The sequence below is a fragment of the Mauremys mutica genome, chromosome 3 (assembly GCF_020497125.1).
Source record: "Mauremys mutica isolate MM-2020 ecotype Southern chromosome 3, ASM2049712v1, whole genome shotgun sequence".
NCBI classification, from domain to species: Eukaryota; Metazoa; Chordata; order Testudines; family Geoemydidae; genus Mauremys; species Mauremys mutica.
The window spans coordinates 146,890,788-146,913,627 of record NC_059074.1 but is presented as its reverse complement, the minus strand read 5'-3'; the positions used below and the strand labels follow the sequence as shown (position 1 = coordinate 146,913,627).

The 22,840-nt window shown below is 42.1% G+C and overlaps 1 protein-coding gene across 4 annotated transcripts; it reads left to right on the top strand.

Annotated features, from left to right (window-relative positions):
- Positions 1-1,235: 1,235 nt before the first annotated feature.
- On the top strand, positions 1,236-21,584 carry FAM98A (family with sequence similarity 98 member A). 4 transcript variants are annotated; one of them, XM_045011378.1, is made up of 9 exons: positions 1,236-1,452; positions 1,794-1,899; positions 4,599-4,747; positions 7,081-7,215; positions 10,034-10,218; positions 13,208-13,288; positions 14,145-14,261; positions 18,256-18,423; positions 19,619-21,584. In XM_045011378.1, exons 2-9 carry the CDS (start codon positions 1,847-1,849, stop codon positions 20,381-20,383), a joined length of 1,653 nt encoding a protein of 550 aa, XP_044867313.1. In that variant the 5' UTR covers positions 1,236-1,452; positions 1,794-1,846; the 3' UTR covers positions 20,384-21,584. The 4 variants fall into 4 exon arrangements, with proteins under 4 accessions (XP_044867313.1, XP_044867312.1, XP_044867310.1 ...); XM_045011377.1 differs by having other exon boundaries at positions 1,236-1,490; XM_045011375.1 differs by lacking the exon at positions 1,236-1,452 and adding an exon at positions 1,532-1,581.
- Positions 21,585-22,840: the final 1,256 nt, after the last annotated feature.

The window sequence follows — 22,840 nt, the reverse complement described above, 5'->3', positions numbered from 1 at the left end:
CCACTCCCCACCATCTTAAATTCATCACACAAGCCTGCAACTGCATTTCATTACAAACATCCTGCCTCCATTTTATGAGTCTGAGAAGGGCCACTTCACTGTTTGATCTAAAAAATCTGGAGAGTCTCTTTAACTCTGGGATGAGGAGCAGGGGGGCTGGCAGTGTTGGGAGCTAGAAAAGTTGCAGGAGGAAACTGCTTGTTAGCCAGCCAGCTCCCATTCCTTTAGTAGGGAGCACTGCCTACTGAGGTGTTGAGAAGCCCAGCAGCCCCTCAGCAGAGACAGAGACTCTGACTGGCAGCAGGTCTTCCCCTGGAGGCAGGCCTAAAGGCCCCTTCCCAAGCCTTGTGGGAGGGACCACTGGACCCAGGAACCCACTGAATGTGGGGGACAAGTAATGAATAACAGGGTCTGGACTGAAGGTCATGGGTTCAAAACTAGGGCTCCAGAGGGGAACACTGAGCAGAGTACCCCAGACAGTGCCCACTGCTCCTCAAAGCTGTCCAGGGAGTCAGCGGCCACTGCCCAGAGGAACTCTGCCTGGATGTCTGAGACCAGGAAGGAGCAGAAATAGGCCCCACAGTTGCAGACCATGCTCCTCCTGGTGTTGAAGATGGCCATTCTGGCCAGGGCAAGGAGGAGGTTCATGACTTTGTGGGGACGCAGACAGGGTGTGAGACTATAAACAGGTGTGGGGAAAAGTGCAGCCAGAACCTTAACGGGAGGGTCTGGAGGAGCCGGGATAAAGACTGCAACCCGGTGCATTCGAGATAAGCATGTGCCAGGTTCTCCCTCACACTGCAAAAGGGGATGGCCGGGGGGGGGGGGGGGGGAATGTGGAAGGCACCGGACGGTCACAGCACTGGATTCTGCAGCAGCCTGACTCAGAGCTGGCCCACTAGAGGGGCTGCGGATGCAGATCCACAGGGCTGGACGTTGTTCCGCCCCCACGTCCTCTTTTCTGGGGCAGCAGGATGCAGTCGGCGTTGGGAGCCGGCGCTGCAGGCGGAGCCACGCGCGTTCTTTCCAACCTGGGTTATTAATTAATGCACGCTTAGCCATGACGAAACGCGCGGATTTGGAATCCAACGGCCGCTGGGCTCCAACTAGCGCTTTGCATGATGGGACTTGTAGTCCTAGGACAAGCACCCGCCCGCGTAGGAGACCTAGGCCGCTATCTGGTGAAATTTGTCCCTTTTCCCGCTCCATATCCTTTCGTTTCTTTAATTTTGCTGTCTCCAGGCGGCCAGAACCCTCCACATTCCAACGTGGGTTCCACAGGAGGGGGTCCTTCGTGTCAGGGCTTCCAGACACTGCCTGAAAAAAACAATTTTTCTTCAAGGGGCCGTTACTGCTATTAAAACAAAAAATCGGAAATTAAAAAAAATCACCAGTCGCGCTGAAAGAGAAACAGAGAGTAGCGGAGACGTTAAAAGAACACAAGGCGGTGATGTGAGTTAGGCACCGCGTAGGGCAGCTCTCGGAGCCGGGTGAGAGGTCAGGCCGGGGGCCTGCTCCCCTTCCCCCCCCCCCGCTCTGACATGCCAACCCGGCAGTCGGCTTGGTAGCTGCTTGCGCAGAGTGCGTCGGGGGAGCCCCGTGCGGCGGGGGAGGGGGCGGGGAGCTGACGGGGTGACCCCCGGCCTGGGCAGGAGCGATAGCGGGGGCGTGGCTGAGGAGCCCCCGGGCCCGGGGCTGCAGCTGAGCGGGGTGAGGTGGCCTCGCCCCGGGCCCGGGGCTGTAGCCGGGGAAGGGGCTGGCGCGCTGGTGACTGACTCTGCTTTGCTGCGCAGGTGCCCGCTTTGTCCCTCGCAAGGAAACAGGCCGGTGGGTGCCAGGGCAGAGGATGGAGTTCGAGCTCATGGAGAGCGACATCCTGGAGTCGTTGGAGGATCTAGGGTAGGTGGCCTTCCCCGGCCTACACACGTGGGACCGGCTGCCCCCTCTCTGCGCTCGAGCGGGGGGAGGGGGATCCGCATCTGGTGGGTGACTTGACAGTTTTTGTGAGGGGGGTTGAGGCTGAAAACTCCTTGTGCTCGTGTTTCCATGTTAGCTCCGGGTGGCCAGTGTGACACTCGCCTATTGTTCCCTCTTCCATAGGCACGTGTGAGGGGCTCCGCTAGTGGCAGAGGGAGAGGTGGGGTTTAGGGATTCAACTTCTTCAACGGAAAATCGTTGTTCTAGACGAAACCTGACTTTACAGGTTTTGAAATGTCCGAGAAGCAGGCCTAAAAGAGCTTTCTTTCTGCGGGAGAATTTTTCTGCTGTAGTACAGCATGTCTGTTGTGTTCTCAGGCTTAGTGGTCAGGGCCATGGTGTTCTGTCTGTTGATGGTACTTATTTGAATTCCACGAGTGCAGTATCTGAGGGATGGTCTACACTGGGAACTTGCATTGTAATCGCTACATCTCTCAGGGGTGTGAAAAATTGACATGTGTGAGAGACATAGGTATACTGACCTAACCCCGATGTAAAATTCTTCCATCAATCTAGCTACCACCTCTAGGCCAGCTGGATTGCCCACGGAGATGGGAGAACCCCTCCCATCTGCGTAAGTAGTGTCTACACTGAAACATTACAAGGAGCTGCTGCAGTGTTTTGAGTCATCACTTATCGTTGCAGCATCATTGGGTGGTGAGGGAGTACTATTATACCCATTTTACAGATGGGGAACTGAGGCCTAGATAGACTGAGGCCCAAGGTCATACAGGAAGTCTGTGGCAGAGGAGGGAATTGAACATTGGTTTCCCAAGACCCAGGCTCGTGCCCTGACCTGTGGAGAATCCTTCCTTTCTAGTTGAATTTTTAACAAAGGATGCCTTATTACAAATTGTTCATTAGGCACTGAAGTTAAATAGATGTTGTTAAAAACAAATGAACCAAACAGCTTAAAAAAGTTAAATATCTGGTTAAAATTCCCTTCTGCTTTAAGTTACTCAGCTTTCATTCCCTTGAGTCTTGTGATGTCATCACTTAATTAGTTCTTTGATCAACATATGCTTTCATGCTAACAGGGGAGGGAGAAGCAGGAGTAAAACCTTCCCTTCAGAGAAGGGAGGAAAACAAATGTGTAGGCTCTATATATTATGAAGAAGAATAAAAGGGGACAAGCCAATTTTTCCTTTTTCAGGTCATCTTTATAGCACGCTGGGCCAAATTCTTTATTCAGGGAGTACATTGATTTAACTTTCAATATCAATAGGAGGTTACACAGATGTAACGGAGGGCAGAATTTGGCCCAGCGTGTTGAGCCATCTAAACTAAACAAAATTGCTGTCAAACATGGATTACAAGAGGCTGCAGCAGCAGAAGTACAGCAACCAGAGCAGGGACATTACTGGAGGGAAGAGGAGCAGAAATATGTGTGTTATGGAGCATGGGGAGGCAGAGATTGAAGTTTCAGTCAGCAACCCACAGATTGGATTGCTAGCTAAAGAGCTGCAGGAGTGGAGCCAGATTATGAGAGAGATGTTAGCTGGGATGGCATTTCTAGGGAAGGGGGAATTGCTAGGAGAATCAGAGAGTGGGCCTTTCACTTGATAAACTACTTAGGCCCTAATCCTGCAAAGATTTACTCGTGTGTGTAATTTTACACCCTGTGAGTAACAACCCAAATCTTTGCAGGATGAGAGCCCTCGTATGCTGGTTGAGACATCTGTCATCTTTGACATCTATCAAGAGTTGACTGCACCAGTTGTCAAAGTAGACTCAGTCATTTGAGGTTTTACTTCTTCAAGGTATCAGAGTAACTTCAATTGTTTTTGAGGTTTCTTTGATCCCTTTTCAGATGGGTATATTACATCAAAATAATCTAGCACCTTTTATATTTAGCAGAGTACAAACAGTAATCTGTGCCTTTACAGGGTTAGGGGAAATTGTTCTTCTTTTGTTGTCCAGAAAATGTGTCTTCTAAAAGCAGCAAATAACTAAAACATGTTGCATTTAGAGTTGAATAAGATTCAGCTTTGACATAGTGCATACAACTCCCATGGTAGAATTGTGCCTACTTATGCCAGGACTGAAATTGGCCCATAATTCTCCATACAGAGACAACTTTTCACCTTATTAATGTCCATTTTTAAGTTTTTATTCAACAGAAAATGATTCCTCCTTCATTACTTACATAACATCTATATCCAGTGTTTCTACTTTGCATTGTCTGGCAACCTAGTAAAAATATGAAAGTAAATGACATTTCGGCAATAAAAAAAAAGGAGGGGGGGGGGCAATAGAACAGTCAGGCACTAGTTACTCAGCATATTTTGAAGCAAATAATTCCAGAGAGGTACTTTAGAATTGCAGAAACAATAGATCAATAAACTAATATCTATGATAGAAGTTGCACTCCAAATTTTGGTAGCATTGCTCCAAATGAAAACATTTTGACTCCTGTCACATTTGTTTTACTCAAACATTTTTAATGTCCTGTTTCCTCATAGTTAAACTAATGAATTTTTGTGACATTTCCCTGTATCTTCAACACTTCAGATATAATGGTGATATTCCTTACATGTGCACATAGATGTTTAAAAAAAAATCTGTAGCAGAATTCAGTCACAATCTGATTAATAAATTGTGCTTTTAATTTTGCTTGCCAGTTACAAAGGTCCATTGTTAGAAGATGGAGCGCTGACTCAAGCAGTCTCTGGTGGAGCCAGTTCTCCTGAATTTACAAAACTCTGTGCTTGGCTGGTGTCTGAGTTAAGACTATACTGTAAACTAGAAGAAAATGTGCAAGCTACTAACAGTAAGTAACCACAGCTCTGAGAACAAAATTGTGCAGTTAATGCACTTTTATAGCTATGTGTTCTGTAGATTTGGGCTGCCAGTAGTTAAATCAATTGTACCGTAGAGTACTGTCTGCATCCTATCAGTTTTTGGATGTTTTCCACCTCATTTTTCAAGCTGACCCAATGTGCATCCAACAGAAGCTGAATTCGTTGTTGGGATGAACTTGCTACAAAAGTTATTTTTTTCCTTTTAACTGATTTTCAGAGATGAGTGTGTTCAGTTATTGAATACTTTCTTGTTTTTGGAGGAAACAAAGTTTTATTTATCAAAATTTCAAAATAACTTTTTTACAACTCTTTGAGGATCTGATGTATTTAAATTATATTTAAAATTCCACAGTGGATGCTCTAATAACTAGAGATTTGCCTCAATTTCCTATTTACTCTTTATTATCTTAAAGGGAAGACAAAGAATGAATTATGAAATGCTCTGTGGGGGAGGACTTGGAAATCTAAAATTTGTCATAATTTTTTAACTTTAATGGGGAAAAACTAAATAAAACTTTCAAGAACATTTTTAAAACAATTTTAAGTTTTTAATAAGCTCTAATTCTGGCATTCTTCAGACTTACTTTATGTATCAGAATCCATATTTTATCTTTAAAGGGTATTCAACAGAATTCTGAGTATTTGTGGAATTGTATACACTTTTTTGTTACAAGTAACACCTAACCCTAATATTTTTCTTTAATTTTTCAGTTACAGACTTTTCTGTATTTTCCATTTGTTTACTTTGTACAGTAATTTTCTCCGGTACAATTATTTTTCCCTTTTGTTAATGAAAGCATTTAACACTTCAACACACAAGACTTTTTTTTTAAAAAGGGAAATATAAAACCACACAGATTGGCAAATGGACTCTTAATGTAAAAAGAGAGTTTTAACTTGTAATCTACTCACTGTCCCTACATATCTTTTTGTTTCTCAGTGTCCTGTCTCTTTCCGTTCTTTTTCCCGCTGTTCCTTTTTTCAATATTTTCCCTATTTTCTTCCTCTCTTTAGTGTGTTCTTTCCAATAATTCTCTTCTCCCTATATTTTATTCATTTTACTGAGAATACATTACTAATAGAGGGAGTAAAAGATCTTGCATGTTATAAGGTTCCCACTTTAGGGGCTGAGTAAAAATAGAATTAAACTGGATCTTCATGCCTGTTCCTAAATTCTCAGGAGCTTGGGCAATATAAAGGTTTATATATTTGTAGTGCTAGTAAGTGGTATCCTAATTTTGTCTGGTTTGGGCTCATAATAATATTTTCAAGTTGATGTCCCTTTTTTAAATGCTCTAATTTTAAACTTTTTTTTTCTATTCACACTTTGTACTTTACTCAGCTTGGATGATGATAAGCTATCTTAGGCCTGGTCTACGCTAGGGGTGTAGGGATCGATCCAAGTTACACAACTTCAGCTAAGTGAATGACGTAGCTGAAGTCGACGTACTTAGATCGATTCACTGTGGTGAGTCGACTGCTGCCCCCCCCCCCCCATCAACTCTCCCTGCACCTCTCGCCAAGCTGGAGTACAGGAGTCGGTGGGAGAGCACTCGGGGATCGATTTATTGCATCTAGAATAGACATGATAAATCGATCCCCGCTGGATTGATTGCTGCCCAGCGATCCGGCTGGTAGTGAAGACATACCCTTGGTTTCACTCTAGTTCTTGGGCTCTAGCACAAGGAAACACATATTTTGTCAATCTAAATGTTGCACCTAAGCTACTTGATTGTCCCTCCTACTAAGAAAAAGTAAGTAGGTGAGGATCATAAATGTAAACTTAAAAGGGGTAGGCTTGTGGTACTCTTGACCTTTCTTATCCCGCAATTCCTAATTATTCACTAAGAGTACTTCAGCCAAAATCATCTAAATCTAAGATGCCTATTGCTCTAATATTTGTGTGACACTAAGATTCCACACAGATTCCAGATCGGGGTCTGTGATATCATTAGTTCCAACTTCTTTATATGGCTTTATATGGCTACTAAGTGAAAAGTTCCTAGACTGGGAAAGAAAGCAAATGGAAGCATAATGTGCAATCACTGAGGAACTACTTGTCCTCAGATCAGTCATGCTGAGTCCCAAGCTTTGAAAATCCAGAGGACATCTGTGGCTTTCACCCACAGCACTATTTTCATTTTGATACTCCTTTAGCATGAATAACTCTCTGCTGTAGCTACAAATTTTTTTTAACCAAATCACCGTGGTCTCCAAAGTCCTATAGTTCCTAATTAACTTATGATCACAAAATCAGGAAACTAAATATTTGAATTGATTAAACAAGTTGCTTTTTTTAAAGGTCCAAATGAAGCAGAAGAGTTCCAACTTGAAGTGAGTGGGCTACTGGGGGAAATGAACTGTCCATATGCATCACTAACATCGGGAGATGTGACAAAACGCCTTCTCAATCAGAAGAACTGCCTCCTGCTGCTCAGTAAGTGAAAGGGAACATTTTTACAGAGGCCTGCTAATGCAGATTCCCACTCCTGTTCATTTTTATGATTCTGAGACAGAATAGTGGTGGTATTGTTTTACTTTTTTCCCATAAAAGCAGTGAATAATTTTTCGGTAATTCTTAAGAATTTCACTTACATATTTTCTGTTACTTTTCAAAAGGAGGCCAAAATCCAAACAAAAGAATTGAAGGAGTCACATTACACTGCCAAGTCTTAAATTTTTTTACCAGCCACTTACTAGTCAGTATCTAGTAGAAAAGATTTGAGGGTGGGAGAGCACCTGTGAAGACCAGGGGCAATGACCTGGTGAAAAGCCTATTGCATTCCTCTCTACAAGATGCTGGGAAGAGGGAAGCACGTTGAGATTCCTGTCAGGGTAAAGACCTTGAACTTTGCTCAGAGGGTTCACTTTTTGTATCAGACTCTGACTGGTAGATATGTCATCAGTTTGAATCCTCTATCATGGCCTTCTACCTGACACTTGGGACAGGGTGCATAGGTGGTGGACGGTTAAGAACTTTCCCTCTTCTACACCCCTAAAACCTATCTCAAAGCCTGACTTTTGGGGAGAGGAGTAGCCTCAGTTTTTCTGTGTCAGCCTCCTCCATAAATAGCCCTTGTATCTTTTTCTGCTGTTTGGAAGCAGCAGAGTAAAGTGACAGTCTTAATTTCTACACATAGTATCCCCATTGTATTTTGGAACAGAAGAACTCTAAATTACTGTTGAGATTTCTAAGTGAAATTAAAGAGAAAATGTACCATTAAATATGTCTCGTTTTAATTCAAACTTTAAAAATTATGGGAATCACAAACTAGGGTTACATAATCAAATCTGACATTTAAACATAATGCTGAATTCTTGTACATAAGCAGACACTTCACAAGATTTTGTTTGTTTGTGGGGTTGTTGGGTTTTTTTGGGAGGGGGTGTAAATCCCTGACTTGCAATATGATGCCATCCCCCTGCTGTCTTCATGTGAAAAGCTTTGCAGAGTTCTCTACAGTCAGCTTCAGCATCAGTTCCTGCTTTCTTTACAGTGTCTCCATTGCCCCCAAGAATAGCTGCGATTGTTTTAACTGTTTCCCAGTTCCTAGCTCCCCAGTTCCTTGGATGATCTCCAATCCTGGTTCCCCTGCCAGTCTTTCATTTATACCTCTAGCTTTCCCACTTTTTGAACCAAGACTTTAGGGAGTCCTATCAACCTGGTTGTAAATCCATATGCTAGCCTCTTCTTGTTTTTTTTCCCCATGTTCCCGATCAACACTGCTCACTCTGCAAAGGCCTTGCAGGGGAAGAGCCATGCTCTGTTAGACATGCCGCGGTCCTGGCCCCCAGCCCCACTTGCCCCCCCCCCAGTGCTCTTCCCTGCGGGGGAAGGAGGCAGAAGCTTGGTCCTGTGACAGCCAAGCTTCTCCCTTCCCCCACTTCTTCCCCCAGCGTGCTGCTTTCCTGCCCCATCTCCTCTCCTTCCCTGCGCCGATCAGCTGATGGCCCTTGCGAGGGGGAGGGGGAAGAGTGGGAGTGTACTCGCTGCTCCGTAGAAGCAGAGAAGAGGTAGGGACGGGGCCTTGGGGAAGTGGGTGGAACAGAGCATATCCCTTCCAGCCCCCTGCCATGAGCTGCAGGGGGCTGGCAGCACCCCCACAAGCCGAGCAGCCTAGACCTCTTCCCTGACCCTGGAACCCCCACACACACCCAGCCTTCTGCCCTGCACCCCCCCCACACCTCCAGCCCTCTGCCGTGATCCCTGAACCCCCCCAGCCTTCTGCCCTGCACCCCAGCCCTCTGTCCTGACCCTTGAACCCCCCCACATCCAGCCCTCTTCCCTGCACCCCCCACATCTCCCAGCCCTCTGCCCTGACCCTTGAACCCCCCCACACCCCCAGCCCTCTGACCTGCACCGCCACACACCCCCAGCCCTCTGCCCTGACCCTTGAACCCCCACACACCCCCAGCCCTCTGCCCTGACCCCTGAACACCCCCCTCCCGCCCCCGGTCTGGGGTCCTGGCTGCCGACCCCTTGCCAGCTGGCGTCCCGGCCGCAGGCCCCGCTCAGCCCGTTGCCGGCCTAGGTGAACACAACCCCAGGCTGGCAGCGAGCTGAGCAGGCTGGCGGCGTAAGAACAGTATTTTAATTTAATTTTAAATGAAGCTTCTTAAACATTTTGAAAACCTTGTTTACTTTACATACAACAATAGTTTAGTTATATAATATAGACTTGTAGAAAGAGTCCATCTAAAAACGTTAAAATGTAGTACTGGCACACGAAACCTTAAATTAGAGTGAATAAATGAAGATTCGGCACGCCGCTTCTGAAAGGTTGCCAACCCCTGTGTTAGACGTATAATAAAATCTACTGGAGTAGGGCTTCTCAGCAGGACTGCCAGTTGCCACAGATGCCTCCACCTTAGAGCTTCCCCTTCTCGGTGGTCCCATCAGAACCACATACTCCTACCCAGTGATTGTTATAAATATGAGCTGTCTTTGGATTAAAAAATTAAAGTCCGAAATCTTTCTAAAATGTTCTGTTTGTGCCTTTATCACTTGTAAGTACACCTCTACCCCAGTATAACACAAATTCGGATATAACGCGGTAAAGTAGCACTCCGAGGGGGCGGGGCTGTGTGCTCCGGCGAATCAAAGCAAGTTCAATATAACGTGGTTTCACCTATAACGCGGTAAGATTCTTTGGCTCCCGAGGACAGCGTTACCTCGAGGTAGAGTTGTACTTTAATTCTTAGTAATTTTAAAATTGCATGTATCTTACTCCTGAAATCTAATTTTCTTACCCCAGCATACCTCATCTCAGAACTGGAAGCTGCCAGAATGCTCTGTGTGAATGCCCCTCCAAAAAAAGCACAAGAAGGAGGTGGTAGCGAGGTCTTTCAGGAGCTAAAAGGCATTTGTATTGCATTAGGCATGTCCAAGCCTCCAGCCAACATAACTATGTTCCAGTTCTTCAGTGGAATCGAAAAAAAAGTAAGATCCAAAGGAACAAAAGTACAATATTAGAGGAGTATTGCTTTCATTTAAATTAGCTCCATTGCCTCTTGTGAAACTTTTCTAGCATTGGGGGATTAATATGGTTTACAGAATGCGCTATGAGTCACAAAGAAATTGCAGATATTAAAGGGCTTCTTCATTGTTGAGACCTGAGGTCAGGGTTCTGTGTATCAGCCAAAGCCTTTGTGCAAATCTCATTACCATGAAGGATTCTGTATTCTTTATGCTGCTGTGGGTCTTTGAGTCATCACCTGCTGCTGGTGTTTCTCAGAACCACTGAACTTAGGTCTTGGCAGGTAAGTTCAGGAGAAACTTGTTTTTTATTACTACTTAGCTATATAAACAACTTTTTAAAGGGACCTATCATCTTGAAATCTAGTCAGTTAAAATTACTATCAAGTGAACACCTACCCTAGAGTTCCCTTGTCATTTCTTGTGACTTTAATTACATTTGCCTTATTTAAAAAAAAAAAAAAAAAGTGTGTTCTCACCCTGTTGCTCTTTGAAAGAGCAAAGGGAAAGCTGACCATCTGGGGGAAACAGTGAAACTGAATGTTTGGTCAAAAACACAAATTAAACTGGGGGGGAAAAAAAGGAAAATATTTGTTCTTTGTTATAGTAATACATTTTTGTTTAAAAAGCACTAACTTTGTTACATTATCTGTTCCTTAAAGTTTACATAATTACTGAGGTCTCAAAACCCCCTTTTAGAAGTCTTTTAGGAATTTCTACTTCAGCTGAGTCAAAGTTGCTAGAAAATGACTCCTTTAGAAGTCTTTTTAAATAGAATTTGTCTTTCCAAACTTGTTTTCTGGCAGTTGCCCTAATTTAGGAGGGGAAAGATAGTGTGGACTCAGGAGATCACAGTTCTGTTGCTGGCTTTGTCGTGGATTTGAGACGTCAGGAAAGTCAGTTTAAGATCCCTGTGCCTCCATTTTCCCATCTGTACAATGGAGAAAATGCTTTATCTCACATGGATGAACTCATTAACATTGGCAAAGTTTTTTCTGATGGAAGGTGCTCTATAGATAATTCTTTGTATTTATATCTGTATGATCAGAATCTTTTATGTAAAAATGACATACTAGAGTTCATACGTTTAAAAAATTTCATAATTAACTTCCCTTTCACTTTTTTGCTTGGTTCACAATAACAGGCAACACTAAGGATATTAAGCTTAAAAGGATACTGTTAAGTCAGTTTAGGCCCCAAAGTCGTCTTGTTGTGAAAACAGACTGAAAACCTAATGGAATGTTTCAGTGAATTTTTAAAAAACGTTAAGCAGAAACTTATTTTTCAGGGAATTTGCAGTGTTTGCAATCCAAACCTTGGTAGTATTTAGAAACCAAAATGTGAAGCTGATTAGATACTGACTATAAACAAAAGTGAAATGTAGTGGTCAACTTTCTTTGACAAAATCTGAATGAAAGACAAAAACTAAAATAGCATAAGGAGTGAAAAGTTTAGACTTGACTATACAGTGATAATAGTAACACATACAAGAAAACCTCTAGGTTCCTTTTCTTTGTAATATGCAAAGTTTAATCTGACAATGTAGCATCTGAAATAGAGCTGTATTTTCTCTTTTGTGCATTCCAAAGTCTCTACTGTTGGAAATCAGAGGTTACTGTAGCTGGCAATCTTGTTAATCATGCATATGACAAATATGCAGCTTGTTTAAATCAACTATTAGTTCTGCTGTTCTGGATATATTGGGTTTTTTGAACTACTAAGCAAAACAGATAGGAATTGACGATGTGTGTAGTAATAAGTAGCACTTACAGTCATAAAGAATGATTATGAAACAGACAGGTACCTAGACAGGTACCTATAAACTTAGAAATCTTTCAGTTGACATCCAGTTTTCCAGAAACTGCTTTGGAACAACATTTTGTAAATCAGAAAGATATTTACATGCAATTCTAGTGGTTGTAAAGGGCACGTTCTGGCACGGACAGAGATGGGTAGGAAAAGTTTTCTAAATTTATGAGAGAACCATGGTTGCATTTGCCACTATATTGAAAAGGTGAAAACAGCTTTCTTGAAATGGTTTGTACTTCACGAAATGTACAAATTACCATCTGGTAGGAAACCATATGCAAAATGTAAAACTTAACAAGAAAAACAGAGTTTGGATAAAGTATCGCTTCTTTCATGAAAGTGGCTTTATTTGGGGTGTGACTTGCAGAGTCACTGTTCACCTACAGTTCCCATTGATTTCAGTGGGAGCTGCAGGTATTCAGCACCTCTGGGGAAACCAGGCCTTACATTTTTGTAGGCCACTGAAGAGGGTATTTGCATGAATTCAGAGACATGACTTGCAATAATGGAAAGAGGCAGTTTCTTTGTGACTCATTGACCCACTTTTCCTCCAATCCAAATGTTTTATCCCATTTCTATACCTGTGTTCTTAGTAGTTTTGAGATGGGAAAGATGGTATAGCAGCTGCATACAAATCATTTGATCAGCATATCATTTAAATAATCATGTTGAGGAATTTCTTTTTTATTACAAAAGGGGCCCTTTTTAGATCCTCCTTCCATGAAGTCTTCATATAAAACATATTCTGGAATTGAGAAAGCTATGAAGTAATTGATATCTAGGATAGTTTCTGTGTTTAAAGGGAAATAGCTCTCATCAAATGTATGATTGTCCATTTTAATCACAGATGTTTCATATCTCTGAGGTCATAATGGAGTCTGATCTTTGTATGTATTTTCTCTACCTTTTATCTAAGATTACTATATTACTTGTAACAATAAGAGTTAAGAATTTTCAGACACAAATGTGATTGAGATGTGATTGGATCTTTATATAGCACAATGTATTTTGGACAGTCCTGTATGAAAACAAAGGGCCCCCCTGTGCTTCCTATATAATGCCCAGTCCCTCCCTCTCTAAATCTGATTTTTGAAAAACTGTGTTTATGGCCACTGTAGCATGTTCACAATATATTTTATTACAGCTAAAAGAAACCTTAGCAAAGGTTCCGCCTGGCCATGTTGGAAAACCTTTACTGAAAAAACCATTGGGACCAGCTCATTGGGTAAGGAACCAAGTGTGTAAGAGACTTTGTCTCCTGTGTCAGGTAGCATTACCAAATACTTTGTGGGTTTGGTTGGTTGGTTGGTTTGTTTGGTTTTAAATCAGTTATCTTGAGTACAGACTCCTGGCAAAAGATAGACAAGAATTCCCTTTAGCGCTAAATGTCTGCGTTTTTGCCCTAGCAGGGACCATTGCTTGCCACCCTGAGAAGCCATAATGTTTCCAGTGGTATCTTGTCTTCCTTTATGATTCATAATCAGAAAAAAAATCTTGTTGCTGCATGAGGCTGCCTTGTCTCTGTTGCATCATAGACTCTAATCAAGATCCTTATACAATATTTCAAACAATTATCCAAGTACTGTTTTTTATTCTTAGCACCACATCTCTTGTCTTAAAGACACTTATTTTAGTTTTGAGGAGCTGGGGACTTCAGACTCCCTAGCACTTGAGGGTATAAATCCTTGCATTTCTTTGAGTTTATACCTTGTTCATATTTTTCTCCTCCTTACTCGTTTGCTCTGGAAAATACTGGAGGAAGCAAACCAGCAGCTTGAAAAAAGTGCCGAGTTTCATACCTTGTGAACAACATTGAACACTGTGCCCATAGGAGACTGTACTTGGGCTGCCATGAAGAAGGTAGAGCTTTCATGGCCGTCAGGGAAGCAGTGTTAGCAGCTGGGGCTTGCATATGGGGCCCAATTCCATGACTGGAGAATATTTAATAGGTAGATAATTGTGTGCTAAAGTAAAATCTGTGTTTAATATCTGAATCTGTTTATACCATTGAGTCTATCATTTATTGTTGCAATTAGAAAATAATCTAGTGTGTGTGTCACACTCATGAATCTTCATTTCAGGAAAAAATTGAAGCAGTTAACCAAGCCATAGCCAACGAGTATGAAGTTCGGAGAAAACTGTTAGTGAAACGTTTGGATGTAACTGTGCAGTCGTTTGGCTGGTCAGATAGAGCAAAGGTACAAATTGCTTTCTATAAACATGCTGAACATGCAGATCACTTATGCTTTATATAAAATATCTTTTGAAAATGACATTTCTTGCACTTAATGGAAAACATCCCCTGATGTTATATTTTTGGTTTATGGACTTCTGAAGTTTACTACAGAGTAAATTGACTACAAAATTCTGTTTAAAACTGATTATTGTTATATGATTTTATAACTATGTATAGAGAGCAAAAAATAAAGTTAAATGGATAAATAGAAGAAAAAATACCAGGGATAAGAGGGGATTACTAATGTGACAGTGAATGAGAAATCTAACAATCTGCCATTAGAACCAAGGAAACCAAGATTAGAATCTCTTCTTTGCATTGTTTCTGAAGAATTATGTCAGTGAATCCGCCTTCTGACCACCTCTTTACTTAGTACCAAAGTCTGTGCTGTCCGCTGAAGCGCTGACTTTTCCCCAAAATCAAACTGCATCGGCAAGCCCAGATCCCTAGATAGATTATTGTTATGTAAGGCTGCCTTGCATGTTTCCATGCACTGCAATCTGCTCTGTCATCCTGGCTGTTAAATAATATTTTGGTATATATTTATGTTCTTAAATTATAATATGGAGCGTGATGTGTCTTCAACCCCTTCTGAAGTTAATTGGGTATGATCATTCTGGTTTCCAAACTAACTATTTGATCTTCCCTATGACAAAATTCCAAATATATTGATAGCAAAAATTGGGAATGATTATTTTAAACATAGCATGACAAGCATTATAAATCTGGCTTCTAAAATTATCACTGTTGTCTAAACAAGGTCCATAATGGTTTAGTTAGTTAGCACTACCACATAAATTAGGTGGCCATCAACGTAGGTGAGTTTCACAGCTAGATGATGTAGAGTCACATGTCCAGTATCTTTTGACTAAATAAGTTACTTAAAAATCAACAGCTTAAAAATAAATTGTTCTGTATTTATCTTCTCTCTGGCTTGGGATCCTCTACCGTCACACAGAGAGAGCTATAGGTGTCGCACAAGTAATGGAAGGGAGGGGGGGATACGTGAGGTTTCACTGACAAACTTGGAAGAGCTGTTTAATACTTTGAGTGTTTCAACAGAAACTGAAAGCGAGCAGTGAGTGTTGGATTGTGTTAAAAACACCTGGGGACTTGTCGCTGTGTTATGGTTTTGCAAAACCTGCCTTTTTTTCAAAAGAGTGTCTTGCGGGGGCTCCAAGGTTTGATCAGCTGTTCAAATGTAATTCAGGAAAAGCACAGTGGTGTTCTCTGTATTTTCTGTAGAAATTTATTGAAAGATCTGTTATGACCACAACAAGGGAGGACTAAGGACAATGTCTGGGCTGGGGAAATAGCTTGAACTGTGTGTGAGATTACAATTAAACTACGTAGGGAAAACCATGTGCACAGTATTTAAGCACTGGCAATATGTTATATTTAAAATTTATTTTCCTAGCAACTTTCAAAGATATGGTATTCATTTTAAAATATGAACTTTTTAAAAACTCCATTTAATAATTTCCTTAAGAAGCAAGGATTGCAGTAGTGGTAATGAATTGCTTAATTGTACAGATAAAAACTGAATAGATGTCACATTTGATGACAAATGACCTTGTTTTCTTAGCTGACTTATATTATGTCTTATGTATTTGAGATTTGTAAAGTTAAAGAAATAATTAGTGCAAGAATACTAAAATATTATGGCTGCTCTGTATATTGAATGTGTATTCACCTCAAGGTTAGCTTCATACAAGATTACAGGTGTTTGGATTGTAGGTCAAAAATGGAAAAACTTTGTACTGTACTCCTGTTCTTTTTCCCAAGCTATTCTGTTCTTTCTGTCTTTTTGCTTAGTGTCAGGTAATAAAGTAAGGGTGTCATTCAGTTTTGCTATCTTTATGTAAACATTTTACCTTTAGTTGCTAATGTAAAAGTGTAAAGTTGTTTGGTTTTCAAAAAGAATATTTTACAGTGCTTTGTTTGTCCCTGAGTAACCACTTTGATCTACCCACTACAGCTCTTATCATTCCTGTTTCCTGCCTTGAAGGGGAGCTATAGATGGGAAAACTAAAATTTGTTAAGTCACCTTAAAGATGTTAAAATATCAGGAGTTCAGCTAGGAGAACAGCCACTCCCATCCACCTGCCTTCTCCCAGTGTTGTCCTCCCCAGACGATCCACTGTTCAGTTACACCAACTATTCAGTTACACCCCGTTATTCCTTTGCTCCACACCTTTGTTATTTCCTCACTGTCCTTTATCCCCAGTTGCATCTCTGATCCTATTCAATTTGCGCTCAGTCTTGATGATACGCTAGTCAAAGCTAGATGCAGCTAACTTGTGGTTGTAGTGAGCATGTTACTGGGGGGGGGCTTGCCATAGGTACATTTGGGAAGGAGGTCAAGAGAGCAAGCTGTTAATGACAGAAAGCAATAGGGGAGGATGCAAATGAGAAAGTAATAAGCTGGTATTTTCTCCCAACTGAACTTCTGACTGCTCATCTTCAGAGTGACTTACCTTTATTTGCCTGTAATCTCTCTTCTTTAAGTAGTTTTTTAACTTTCATTACCTTGGTCAATTGTAGCTCCCCTCAAACACAGGAAACAGGAACCGCTGATGGCAGCGGAAGCAGCATGTGAACGAGAGTGGCTTCTTAGGAAAAAAACGAGGTAAAATATTCCTCTTTTAACTAAATGTTTAAAAAAATAAAGTTACAACCTTGAAAATTGGCATTGCAAGTTACAGGGAAAGCATTTTTCAAACAGATTCTGCAACTCTTCAAAATGTCCAGGTAAACTTACCAGCCCATGCACATCTACTTACTTGTAGACTATCAGAATTGATAAAAACATGAATATTTTACTAGCCTATCAAACAATTTACTCACACCAGGCAAGGAGAAATGTGAAAGGTTGTATCATATGTAGTAACCACCCACCCTTTCAAATGACACACTATTTAATTAGAACGATGTAAGGAAACTGGACAGTTATGAATTTCAGTAGATGACTTGAGGACGGTGCCCAGAAGACGTTTTTCGACCATTCAGAGGACCCATCATCAACTCATTGGTCTACTGACTCTTTCGTTCCTGCCCTCTTTGGAATATACCGAGTTTGTTACCCACGGAAACAGGAAACAGGATTATAGCAGCAGATGGGAAGAGTTAAATAGGTTCCTAATATTTAGTATAACAGGTGACATATTTAAGAAGTTGGCATGCAAAGCAGTAAATAGTGTTGGCTAATTTAAATAACAGTTAAAACTGAGATGTTAAACACAATAGCCACATATTATCCCAGTGTAATGAAATCTGATTATGGTTCAACAAACCATAACAGACCAACCCTAAAATAAATTATCGGTTTCCTTTTTATGACCTCCTACACATTGGTATTATGTAATTAGGTGCTTTACAGACAAATGAGACATCATCTCTGCTTCAGAGATCTTGCAGTGTACAGAGGTTTATGGCTAGCATAAAACTGACTTGAGGGATTTTTTTTTTTAAACATCGACTGTTTAGGAATTGTGCGTGTGCAAAAGGAAAAGATGTATACTATCCGAATCAATAACTTTCATTGGCGTTGTGTATTAATTAGCTGGAATTCTTTTTCTAACATAAGTAACTGATAATACTGACTGCCTACTCAAGACAAATACATAAATGCAGAATAACAAAATATCTTTCTGTCACTTTTAACCATTTTCAGCTGTAACAAGAAAATGTGTGCAAAGTAACGTTTTGGCAATCAGGTTAGAATTATCATACTCTTGTGACTAGAGTGAAAAAATAACTTGGCTCACACAGTTCTTGTTACAGTAATCCTTAAATTCAAATAAAATGGTTCTGAACCATTTTGATATTCCTCTTGTATTTTAATAACACATTTATTTTTATCTAGTTTGTTTATTGATCTGGATCTTTTGGCTAGACACTGTCACATACTGATTCCTTTAGCTAATTGAATCATTTGTTTTTTTTCCCTCCAACAGAGTCAAACAGAGAAACTGGCTAAAGTCTACCAACCCAAACGTGCCCTTTTAACTACCAAGTGCACTATTTCCATTGCTCACCTCTTGGCAGCTCGGCAAGATTTGTCAAAGATTATGAGGACAAGCAGTGGGTCTATCAGAGAAAAGACTGTGTGTGCCATTAATAAGGTGTGTCTTCAGTGTCTGCTCTGAGATGGCAAATGTAACTTCGTACCAGGCTGTGAACATTGTCATTTAATTTAAAATTTTTAAAAAAGATTTTTGTCCCAATGAGAGTGTGAGTGTTTTAAACACAATAATATTCTGTATTTTTCGTCAAAGTAAATGTAAACTGGAAAATATGTGATGAGAAATTTATCTTCTTACTGATGATCCTTATGCACCAAAGCAAAGTGCATAGTGTATTTTGAATTAGTTTGTAATTTTAGGAATTGTAACTTCTAATATTTAGGGTCAAATTCTGACACACACACACACACTGAATAATATCATACTCCACAAGCACCCCCTTTGCTTTCAGTGGGACTCATCCTGGTGCGTGATCCCCTATTCTGTGTGAGTAAGGGGTTCATAATATCTCCCTTAATCTCAATGTTACAGTTGCACTTCATAGTCAACCCACACAGGGAGTGAGAAAGCCGTGAGGAAGCTACTTGTATATTTGTGGTGTTATCATTTCACTATCAGGGTTGCAGGTGTTGATATTGCTCTGACGTCATTAACATCACATCTAGAATAAAGTGAATGCAATCATTTAATTGCACGGATTTTAATTAGACGGGGTATAAATCTGTTTGCAAAATCAGTGTTTTGCTATTTAGATTCTCGTATGAGTTCTGATTAGATTAAATTTATATAGTCAAGGTGCATATTTTTTTAAGATCAAGTGTTGCCGTGGAAAGAATATTGCATACATTAAGGAATTACACATGCTCCTCCAAATCCTTTTTTCCCCCTGAGAATTCAGGCTAATCAGACTGACTTGTACCCTGAACTTGAGTCTTATTAGCATTACATTATAGTGGATCGGTTCTTCGAAAGTTAACATGAAATGTCACCCACAAAGAACTAAAGAAAGTTTGTGTTTCAGTAGCACTCAGTGACTGCAGTCAGGATTGGGTTTTGTTGTACTGAACTGTGTACAAACAGTCCCTACCCCAAAAAACTTGTATCTTGTGCCTATTTAGACAACAGCAAGGAGGTATAGAAGCCAAAAGGAAAGAAGTGGGCAGACAAGGATAATAGTAATAAGAACAAGGTTGTATATACTATTCGCTAGGAACATAAGATTTGCCATACTGGATTAGACTGGTGATTGCATGATATTAGAACTCCTTAAATAATCTTTTTCTTACCTTTACAGGTATTAATGGGCAGAGTACCTGACAGAGGGGGCAGACCAAATGAAATCGAGCCTCCACCTCCTGAGATGCCACCATGGCAGAAAAGACAAGATGGTCCTCCACAGCAAAGTGGAGGCAGAGGAGGAAGAGGTGGCTATGAATCATCATATGGAGGAAGAGGTGGTTATGAACAAGGGGGTCATGACAGAGGAGGGCGAGGAGGTTATGATTCGTCGTATGGAGGACGAGGAGGTCACGAACAAGGGGGACATGAACGAGGAGGTCGAGGAGGAGGACGGGGTGGTTATGACCATGGAAACAGAGGGGGAGGAAGAGGAAACAAGCACCAAGGAGGCTGGACAGATGGCGGAGGAGGCGGCTATCAGGACAGCAATTACAGAGATAGCAACTACAGAGATGCAGGTTTTCAAACAGGTGGTTACCATGGTGGCGGTGGTGGCTACCAAGGAGGTGGCTATGGAGGCTATCAGTCGTCTTCATACACAGGAAGTGGATACCAGGGTGGTGGCGGCGGCAGCAGCGGCGGTTACCAGCAAGACAACAGATACCAAGACGGTGGGCACCATGGTGATCGAGGTGGTGGGCGTGGAGGAGGGAGAGGTGGCCGTGGAGGCCGCGGTGGCCGTGGAGGCCCAGGAGGAGGCTGGGGAGGCAGAGGTGGACAGAACTTTAATCAAGGTGGGCAGTTTGAGCAGCACTTCCAGCATGGAGGCTATCAGTATAATCAGTCTGGATTTGGACAAGGAAGACACTTTACTAGCTGAGGCTACTAAATCTTACACTTCAGCAGAGCTCAAGTAATAGAAACCTAGTTTCAGAGGCCTGATATAATGCTTCTTGAATTAGTACAAGACCATATGTGGCAGGCCAAGATCCTGTCTGGGTGAGAGGTCTTGCTTCAAGCAAACTGTAGGTTCCCATACAACTCTGATTTTGTTTTTGTTGTTTGACTGAAATAAATAAAATTGCCACTCTTCACTGGGATTAACCAAACCTTAAACCAATAGCTTAGCTTTTTAGATGGAATCCCTTTGATCAAATCATTTTGTTCTGAAATTATTACCCTCCTGTGTTTGCCTTCCATTCTGGGGGTATATATACTGACGCTAGCAATGCTTTTCTGGTCAGACTTGTAATACACACACACAGCATTGAAAATGCATTAAATTATCTTTTACATGTTCTGCATTTCTTTTTTTAAATATTCTTTAGGTGTATATGTTCCAAACACAGTTTTGAGTATTGCTTTTGATTTACTACCCTGTCACCTTAATCAAGAAAAGGTTTCTCACTCATGCTCTCACATACCTGCTTTCAAACTGCTTTCTAACTCATAGGTCTGTTGTATCTATTATATGAGCTCTACTGCAGATACCACATTCAGTAGCCTTATCTTCCACTAATTGAAAATTCTATCTCCTGCTCAACTCTGGAGATCTCACCTGCGGCCAGAATCTGCAAAGATCATTTTAAAACCAAGCTAAGTTGTGAACCGATAGTGTATGTAGGACTGTAGTTAAGTATAGCAATTCAAACTGACCTGCATCCATCCAAAACAAGTTGCTCCTCTTATAAACCTAATTTTTACTTGAAATCAGCTAGAAGGAACAGCAAACTGAAATCTGTTTTATGCACGAAATAATACCACTGGCTCAGCAAATTCCGGGCAATTTGTTTTGGGGGTTGCTTTTTTTTTTCTTTTTTTTTTTTTTTTAATTTTATTTTTTGAAGAAATGCACTACGGCCTGGAAAGACTAATTCCTGCCTGGAGGAAGCCCTTTTACTATTGCTGCAGAAAATGAAGCCTGGCTGAGTTTGATGTCTTGACATTTTTTTCCTTTACTGAAAGCCACATAATGCTTCTTGCTGGGATTTTGTGTACATGAACATTGTCAAGCTGTGAAAGAAAATGGCTGAAGGTGTGCTGTTGTATAAAAGGTGAGCAATAAAAGTATCTGTATGTTCTCCAGTTTGTTTGGTTTTCTTTAAATCATGGTAAGGTCTAAAAGAATTGTGCAGTAGCAGGAAATTTATAGAGTTCCTGGCCAGGTATTTTAAGCATGGGATGAGATGAATTCTGCATCTCTTGACATTTTCAAACCAAGACTGACAAGATGCCTTTCTGGAAGTCATGCTTTAGTCAGACACAAGTTATTGGACTTAATAGGGGGGTAACTGGCTGAAATTCTATAGCAGGGGTTGGCAACCTACGGCACGCTGCTGCCTGCTGCAGTCCCAGCCCCTCTCAGCGCCCCCCTCACCCACCGCTCTCCCCTGCGGGGGCAGGAGGCAGAAGCTTGGTCCTGCGGCAGCCAAGCTTGTTCCCCCCCCCCCCGGCTTCTTCCCCCAGCGTGCTGCTTTCCTGCCCCTCCTCCTCTCCTTCCCTGCGCCAATCAGCTGATGGCCTTTGCGAGGGGGAGGGGGGAGAGTGGCAGCGTGATCGCTGCTCCGTAGAGGAGGCAGAGAAGAGGTAGGGACGGGGCCTTGGGGAAGTGGATGGAACAGAGCATATCCCTTCCAGCCCCCTGCCATGAGCCGCTCAGGGCAGGGGGCTGGGAGCACCCCCATGAGTTGAGCACCCCAGCCCTTTACCCTGACCCTGGAACCCCCACACACACCCAGCCTTCTGCCCTGCACCCCCCACGCATCCCCCACACTCCCACTGCCCTCTGCCCTGACCCCTGAACCCCCCCCACAGCCTTCTGCCCTATACCCCCAGACTCCCACTGCCCTCTGCCCTGACCCTTGAACTCCCACCCCTGACCCCTGAACCCCCCTACACCCAGCCTTCTGCCCTACACCCCCCACAGCCTCCAGCCCTCTGTCATGACCCCTGAACCTCCCCCCACATCTCCAGCCTTCTGCCCTGAACCCCGACACCCCCACCCCCAGGTCTGGGGTCCTGGCTGCTGGCCCCTTGCCAGCCGGCGTCCCAGCCGCAGGCCCTCTCAGCCCGTTGCCGGCCTAGGTGAACACAACCCCAGGCTGGCAGCAAGCTGAGCAGGCTGGCGGCGTAAGAGCAGCATTTTAATTTCATTTTAAATGAAGCTTCTTAAACATTTTGAAAACCTTGTTTACTTTACATACTACAATAGTTTAGTTATATAATATAGACTTGTAGAAAGAGACCTTCTAAAAACATTAATGTATTACTGGCACGCGAAACCTTAAATTAGAGTGAATAAATGAAGACTCGGCACACCACTTCTGAAAGGCTGCCG